This window comes from Pteropus vampyrus, unplaced genomic scaffold (assembly GCF_000151845.1).
Source record: "Pteropus vampyrus isolate Shadow unplaced genomic scaffold, Pvam_2.0 Scaffold92, whole genome shotgun sequence".
Classification (NCBI taxonomy): Eukaryota; Metazoa; Chordata; class Mammalia; order Chiroptera; family Pteropodidae; genus Pteropus; species Pteropus vampyrus.
In genome coordinates, this window is record NW_011888873.1 from 3,307,287 (window position 1) to 3,316,101 (window position 8,815).

Genomic DNA, 8,815 nt, shown 5'->3' on the forward strand with positions numbered 1-8,815 from the left:
TGTTCTCTCTCCTCCATCTGGCTTCATTTACTGGCCCCTCCAAGTTGACTGAATGTTGAGAATTTGTCACTAGAGAACACTCCAAATATATGCAGAGCAAACACAACTTTGAAATGTTCAAGAAATGTAAGACCCTTCAAGTCTAAAGCACAGAACACAAAAAAACTTTCTTCTCTCTCCTGTTCTTTCCTCCTTTCATAGATTTCAATGGTTTGTGGTAGAAACTGTGTTTAGCAGAGCGCGTATTACTTATCATCATATGTAATAATAATTACCACAAACTGAGTGCCGGGCACCAGGCACCAATAGATGCTTTAGATGGATTATGGCATTAATCCTCCCAGGATCCTATGAGATAGATACTGTATCATCCCTGCTTTGCAGATGACAGACAACAAGCTGGAAAGAATGGATAATGTGCTCACCAGACCACAGCCAGTCAATGGGGTAACCAAAATGTGAGCGCAGGCGTAGCTGGCTCCAGGGGTTGAGAGCACCATACCGCACACTGCACGCCCTCTGGAGGTGGATGGAGGCCCGACAGGGGCTTTCTGCTTTGCTTTCTTGGAATCATTATGTAAGCACCACTCCTGTGCTTATTTTCTTTGTAGTTGGTTATTATTTCAGTAACACGTTACTTGTAGCTTTGGCACCGGCCAGGCAGCGGCACATAAACCATAGATGTCTCCTGTGCCCTCTCTCTGCCCCAGGCCACTGGCAGGCAGAGTCTCAGTCTTCAGTATTTGAAATCATAGAAACAAGGTGGATTCTTTAATCTGTTTAAACAGCTGAACTGCCCAACTGAGTGATACTCAGAATTCCTAGGACCGTAAATACAAAATAAATATGCTTCTGGAAACAGCAAGAAAATACTTCTTGAGAGGCCTGTCCTCTTCTGTGCTGTGGACACACAGTAACACATGCAGATCTGGGTCCCCTGGGGGCCAGCACTGGAGCTGTTCTTTCATATTTTGTTCCAGGCTCCCTTTCTAACAGGACCACTCTCCGCCGACCACACCTGTGATCATTTGCCAACACGGGTACCATGTTGTCCTCTTAACAACCACATCTAATATATGAATAGCTTCTGCTTCACCAAGCCAAACAATTACAGAAAAAGAAAATTAAATTCTCCCTCTGTTTCTGAATCTATGAGTGTAAATGCAGGAGTCAGAGCTCAGCCTGCTGCGTTTTCCTGGGCTGCAACTGGTGCTGTGGCCAGAAGAGGGCGGGGTGACACTATGCAGCGGAACAGGCTCTCTCCAAACTACCTCTAGGCAGAAAGGGAGAGTCCGGCGCGAAACAAAAATTGTATTTATATAGAATTCCCTGAACAACCTAAACATTGAACCCTGGTACTAATTAGCTAGTATGCTAATTGCTTTGCTTTTAGGCCAACTTTTTAAAAAATGCCCTCTTCTTTGCCTTGTTTTTTCTGAATCAGAATCTGTTGAGAAATATGAAGTGTGTTCGCAAAGCATGTTCCCAGACAGCTGCCGTACCCAGAGGGTGTCTGAACAACAGAACAGATACCTAATGGTTAAATTACTACATAGGGAAAGTAATTTTTATTTGATAAAGAAAAAACGTCCAGGTATTTCAACTAAAAACTCCTCAAACGAAACCAAAATGAAAAAAAGAGCAGCAGAAAAAGAAGGGAGTCTAGTGCCATTTGTTTATATGGAAAGAATAACTCTCCAATCGTTCCCCTTAAAATAACTAAGAGAGAACACATGAAAGCCCCAAGGTCCCCACTTACCTACAGTTCCTTCGTAGAATGGCTCCCTAGCACACTCGTGGAGGTCTTTATCCTCTAAAAGAGACTGGGACGCGCCTCCGGAGTCAGGATCCAGCAATATCTGATTTTCACCGAGGCCAATGTCTGCAAAATGGCTACTCAATTCACAGTCTTCAAAGTCAGCAGTGAACTGATGGAGAGGGACGTCGTGAGAAGACATGGGAAACGTGCCTTCTAAAACCAAGGGAGAGCCAGGAGGGGACAGGGAGGAAAGGGAGGACCTTGAGGACAGGGACGTCACAGACTTGGGGGCCTCGGTCAGTGGCGGAGTGTGGCCTGCCGCTGCGGCTGCCGCCCCGCAGGGCCCACTCTGGCCTGGTTGGCTGGGGGACTTGACCACTTCGTTTTCATGGATGGTGGTGATGGGTCCGGAAGGAATGTAACCACCCTTTTCTTGCAGAAGGAAGTCCAGTTTATACTGATAATCCGCGTCTATCTGGTCGCCCTGACTGGTGTAATAGAGCTCGCTGGAACTGAGGGAATTGAGTGACCCTCTGCTGGAGGTGTTCAGAGACCCTCGACTGGAGGCTAGGGAACCCAGGCTGCTACCAGATGACATGGACAGGGTGCTGGCCGAGAGGCTGAGAGAAGAAAAACACACATTGTAAAAACGGGTATGATATGGAAACCGCCCCGAGCACAAATCCTGCTGGCTTATCAGACCCCAGAGGAAAGGAACCCAGTGAGGCCTAAGAACATATTCGATGACAGGGAAAAAAACTGCTATTATACACATATTTCTAGGTTTTTTAATGAACATTTTCAACCTGGCTCTCTAAATACTCATCAAGCAGCAATCCTACTCTTACTAAAAAAGAGTTACAAAAGAAGGGGGCGGGGATCAAATACCTATTGATAAATCCAGCTGCGCACTCATAAGCAAGTATATAATTTAAAAATGTGGAAGGAGGAGGGTAGACAGTACAACGTGTTAGTGCAGTTACTTTGTTTAACGGATAAAACTTTTTAGTTTGAGAGAGAAAAAGGCAAGCTTATAAAGAAAAAGAGTGATGCAAAGGCCCTGGGGCTTACCCATCAGTGAGTGTGTATTTAAATAGTGAATATGTGGCTAAATCTCCCTCACCCTCCTTTAAAAGGAGGGACACTGTGGAGAAATTGGGTCATTTTCCTAAGTATGTACTGAAGCTAAAATATACCTTCTTCCCACAACAAATTCCAAATATATTCCAAATATGACCTTCGGGTTCATGAAAAAAAAAAAAAATCTATGCAACTTAAAGTTGGGTCATCCAAGTTTTAATTGTACTGGTATAATTATGTTCTTTTCTTTTAAATAGTTGAACGTAAAGAGAAAAGTAATCAGAGATGAACAAAAACAAGCCTGAAGGTAGTCAAGAAAAAATTTCCCTTCGGGAACCAAATCGGTTTACCTTTTTAGTTGTGAATGCAGGTAAGTCGTTAACTTAGTAGTTTCTTCAAGTTTCTGTAGTAGCTCTTTTCTTCGTTCTTCCAATTTCAATCTAGGAAAAAAAACCACAGAAATGAATTTATATATTAAACGATTACAATAAACTATGAAAACTTAAGGAAAAGAAAAGCAAGATTCTTATTCTACAGATACTACATACCACAAAAAGGAGAAACCCAAATTTCGACAGAAAGCAGACAGAACCTCCAGCAAGAAGCAAAGTCGGCAGAAGCGTCCACGGCCAAGCCTACTACTGAAGGGGGATCTATACCAAATCTCAATGTAACTGAGAATTTTTTAAATTTGGTATTCCAACACTTTCTTAAATGAGTAAAAGAACCTCATGATTTTGAGATAAGGAAAGACAGTGAAGAAGTAAAACAAAGAACAAAGGTTACAGAATTCTACAGGCCTGCGACTGGGCTTACATTACTAAAATATTTAATAGCAATAACACAGAATTATAAAAGATCATCCTACGTATTAAATTTGGTAGGGGCTGTTCTAAAATAGTACCTAGTGATAAAAATTCCAATCTTAAATTTGATGAGAATTTTAGCAATTAAGACACAAATTATTCCAAACCGTTTAAGCAAGAAAGACAAAAAATGATTTCCTTTGTTATCTATAGCACGTCTCATCACCTATACCAGGTTATCACGAAATTTCATTCACTTGAATTCAACCGCACTAGTGTTTAAGGTTTTTAAAAAATTAAAGTATTATGGAATTGTGTACTTGAATAAGTCATTTTAAAATATATTAAGCACCCAAAGGTTTATGCAACTAGAAGCCTGCCTGAGGGTCGTCTCAGGGACCTTAGACATCATGGAAACAGCCCGCTCCGAGCGTTCAATGAGCAGCAGGATGGGACCCAGAAAACCAGCACGGTTTGTAGGCTTGGATTTGCCATATTGGTCGTGTGTGCTTAGGAAAGTCACTTAATCCAGGTCTCAGCTTTCTTATCTGTAAAATGGTGATTATAATCCTACTGTGTCTACCTGCCAAGTCTGTTAAAGGGATCAAATGAAGAATGTGTCTGTGGAACTGCTCTGTAGACATCAAAACAAATCTTCCTTGTTCTAAGCCTCCCCATGCCCTGGAAGGTGGTGATATAAAAATTAGCTACTCTTCTTTGGAAAAAAATAAAATTTCCTTGGTTTTCAACTTCTTTGAAATGTTATGTATGTTTTAGTCACTAAGAAAACATGCCCATATTTTATTTATAGGCATCTATCCTTTGATGTGTCACCAATACAATTTCATTTTATGTTAAAATAAAAAGGTAATTCTTGTCATTTTGTTTAATACTTCAAAGGGTGATAAATTCTTAATTCACAGCTTTCAAAGGTGTATTTTGAAAAGGAGTCCAGTCCTTACTTTTTAAATCTCTTAAATATAAATACAAACTCAACAGGGAAAAATATTAATACAAAATACATTAACTGAATTAGAAGGTACATAAAGTTCTGGAGAAAGCCCCAAATCTATTAAAATCCACGTCTTCTGAAACAGGAAAAACACTTTCAAAGTAAAATTTAAAACTGCATATTTATTGTGCAAATGAAGGCTTTTCTGGTGTGTTAAAGAGACCTCAGTATGACATTAATGTTTCACACTGAAATTTAAAATCCAAAGCTTTTCCCGTCCCAGTCACAAGCGATCATCCCCACTCTGCCTTCTTGTAGGCGCTGACATGGTCACTGTGAACTTCTGAGGCTGGGCTTTCGTGTTCTTGTTCACATGTTCCCCAGTCAGATCCCAGCCTCCTGGAAGGCAGGCATCGGCTCTTTCTCCCTCTTCTACCCAGGCTGCGTGAAGAGTCAGTGCCCCTCCCCAGCTTCTTCCAGACCAGGAATTAGAAGAAACTGCATATCTGTCCCTCTAAGCCCTTCTCCGGTCTCTGTCCTCCTGGGTGAGAAGGGATCTTTTCAACCAGTTCCCTAAAAGATTCCGCCTGCTGGTCCTGCTGCTCCGCACCACCCACATGGCTACCTCTGCAAGAAGGGTGCGGGGCCTTAGCCTGGCCCTGCTCGTCCTGGGTGCCCCAATGGGGAGAAGCACCTGCCTGATCTCTCCTGATTCAGACTACCCAGAAATTTCCACCTAGGGAAAATTTCATAGCATCTATAGAAACAGTAAGTTCCTTTTCCATTAAAAAATAAATGACATTTATACCCCCATCTACCAGCTTTAAAATTTTCCCCAGAATCAGTGGCAAAAACATTCATATACAATCATGAGCCACTTAACGATGAGGATGTGTTCTGAAAAATGTGTTGGTAAGCGATTTCATCATCGTGCAAACATCACTGAATGAGCTTACACAAAGCTAGCTGGCACAGCCTAGCACACATCTTGGCTACATGGTGTACTATTGCTCTTAGGCTACAGGCCTGTACGTCATGTGACTGTACAAAACAACACAAGATCAAATCAAGAACAAGAGAAAGTAATTCAATCAAGAGATGCAGTGAACATGAGATGTATGAGGCTACCTACTGATGACGGCACATGATGTATCATTTTTTTAATTGCTTCTTTTTTTATTGCTCTTTACAACGAGCTTTTCAAAAGTACTTTTTCTAGAGCACACTCAAAAATAACGATAAAAAGTATAGTATAGTAAATACGTAAACCAGTAACATAGTTATTTATTGTCATTATCAAGTATTATGTACTGTCATAATCGTATGTGCTATATACTTTTTTACATGACTGGCAGTGCAGTAGGTTTGTTTTTACCAGTATCACCACAAACACATGAGTAATGCATTGTACTACAACCTTACAATGGCCACGATGTCACTAGGTGATATAAATTTTTCAGCTCCATTGTAATTAAGAAATTATTAAGACATTTTTGCAAGATGGAAGACAATACCTCTAAGATTAGTGAGAAAGTAGGGAGCAATATTAAGATCTTATCAGCTAGAGAAAAGCCTAGTGTTTAAGGAATCTCATTAAGTGTATAGAAAGAATATGAAAGATGTTTAAAAAGTCCTATATTGCATGACTTTTTCTCATTTGAAAGCAATTTCTCTTTGCTGATGATCCCTCACAATGAGACCTCTCTTTCTGATGTCCTTTATCACCACTAGGTGGCGAGCTCGGTCACTGCTGTCTGGGAGTTAGCGCTGGCAGGCACAGATCACACATAGGACGTAGGATCACACATAGTGTCAGAAAATTCATGTGAGTTTTTGACGGTTATTATATGTGTGCAAACAAAAGTTTAAAAGACAATGTCTAGGCACTCAGAAACAAACTCTACTTTTAACATTACATTACTAGTCATTCCTGAAGCTCTAGCTCTAATAAAAAAGACAAACAAGACATCATACCTATAAAAGCTGATTAAAGCAAACAAACAAATGCCATTTTGTCTCTCTCCAGAACACATCTAAGAGCTGTTTACAGGCCCTTCCCAGGTTCACATACTACAGAGTAGAGTTGATCTGATTACAGAACTGGATATTTTAGATTAAGTGATCATTTTACACGTTCCTATAGAGATCAGAAAACTGCTTAAAGTGTTCCCCTTTACCTTTTACCTACTTCAGAGGAGGGTTTCAAAGGACAAACACAATCCAAGTGAACATTCTGTGACCTGTTAAGATGTCAAAGAAAGCAAGCTGTCCTTTCCTGGTGAAATGAAAAGCAATAAATTTTTGCATTCTTGTGAGTAATAAAACTCAGAATAGGAAGCTTCAGTTGCAGTAATAGTCCAGATAATCTTTCTTATCAGAACTCAATAGTTTACAGCTATTGTTATCAGACTTGGTCAATGATGTACTACATTCCTGGTTTTATGTCAAGATTCCTTAGTTATTCAGCACCTGTCACAGGCATTTTTACGTTCTAACAAACACAGAAGGGCTGACGCTGAGGGGCAGTAGGGGGTGTGCCTTGTTGCTCTATGGAAAGTCCTTAGCTCTGGTTCTCAGTCCACTAAAGACAGACGCAGACCAGGGAAATGGCACCCAGGCACAGCTAAGCCGCACTCACAGGTTTCGCCTCTCCTGTCCCCAGGGAAGAAAACCAACCTCTCGGCCAAAGCTTGGCTGGGCGCACCCCTCACAGACAGCAGCTCCTCCTCCAGTCGCTGGCGTTCGGCTTCCAGGCGCTCCAATTCATCGCGAGTGCGCTTTTGTGGAGTGACGAACTGAAGCTCTTTCAAAAGTTCTTCTTTTTCATGAATCAGCATCAGCTTCTCCTTCTCAATATCCAGTGCCCCAGGCCAGGCCTCACTGTCCAATTTTGACAATTCGATTTTTAAGTTGGCCATGCTGAAATAAAGAGATAAAAGAGGCGTGCACATACTTAGGACTCCCAAGAAAGGGAAAACACAAACCAGGCTAAGTTTGGGGTTTAAATGCTAAATTTCCTCAGAAATTTACCAGAGAGGGGTGTGATCGCCTGGTATGAGTAAAAGCAACAGCCTATATCCCAGTCTCTGGGCTCTATACTTAGTTGTCATCTGCTTCATTTTCCCACCTTGAAAATATGAGTAAGCACAGCCACCTATCTGAAAAACGGTGAAAGTCGAAGCACACAGAAGCTTAAAAAAGTGGAGAGCTCCGGGAACCCTGGGCAGGTCAGTCCTGATGTGTGACGACTACTATGTGGAGTGACAGGGGGATATCTGGAGGGCTTCCATAAAAACGAAAACAAACAAACAAAAACACCCTGAGGTAAACGATGCCTGAAATGCATTATAGATTTTTGTTCCTATAGAAAAAGATGCTGTCCCCTAGCAAAATGGTTGTCCCCAGGGTAGATTGGGCAGCAACTAGGATATTAGCTAATCAAGGGGGGAAGAGGGGAAGAAGAGAGCAGCAGATTGGCCAACCAGTATTAAAACAGTCAATCCATCAAGAAAAGGGGGCAAGGCTTGGCTTCCTCCACCAGCATTCTCCTTAAGCTGTGCACTGTGAAATCTCCTTCCTATCACGGTGTTGATTGGTGTCTACATTTATTGAGCTGGTACTGTAGACATCATTGCATTTGACCTGGCTTGCCTCTGTAGATAGTCATTTGGCTGCAAAGGAGCACACAGCACCTGCTGGATCTCTAGCAGCACAGGCAACACCAGAGTGACAACAGGTGCTGAAGTGTGGGAATGGGGATGGGAGGAAGAAGAAGAAAAAGCAGCAAAGGGAAACTTCACCAGTTTCATAATTTTGCCTGAGCCCGGATTTCACTCTTTCTAGAGCATTATATTAAATGGTCAAGTTAATCCCGATTCAATAAGAATGTCTCATCACCTGACTCAAATAACTTGCTCTCTGTCACTGTGAGGACAATATGGATTATTCATAAGGTAAATGGCACTTGGCTGTTTTGTCCATAAGCACAAGATCAAGATACACTATGAATACAACTGATATTAGCACAAAGAAGCCATATTCTTATTTAAAAACAAAAAGCTGGATGATTACTTTATATGTTGTTACAGCACATACCAGAATATAAAAAACAAGCAGAAAGGGGAATTTTGTTTTTCCTTTTTGATGGACGAAGTTGTAGAAAGGAAGATAAAAGGTGAGCAAAAATGTTCAGGACAAAGATGGAAGTAGTTCACATTC

The 8,815-nt window shown here is 41.3% G+C and overlaps 1 protein-coding gene across 1 annotated transcript in view; it reads right to left on the minus strand.

Moving 5' to 3' along the window:
* The window catches only part of WWC2 (WW and C2 domain containing 2), a 92,367-nt gene that overhangs the window by 44,371 nt on the left and 39,181 nt on the right, over positions 1–8,815 (minus strand). The window contains exons 9-10 of the mRNA XM_023532881.1: positions 3,190–3,279; positions 1,760–2,379 (exon numbers count right to left, since the gene is read on the minus strand). Of these exons, the coding sequence (XP_023388649.1) occupies positions 1,760–2,379; positions 3,190–3,279 (710 nt within the window). The remainder of the gene's footprint in view (positions 1–1,759; positions 2,380–3,189; positions 3,280–8,815) is intronic.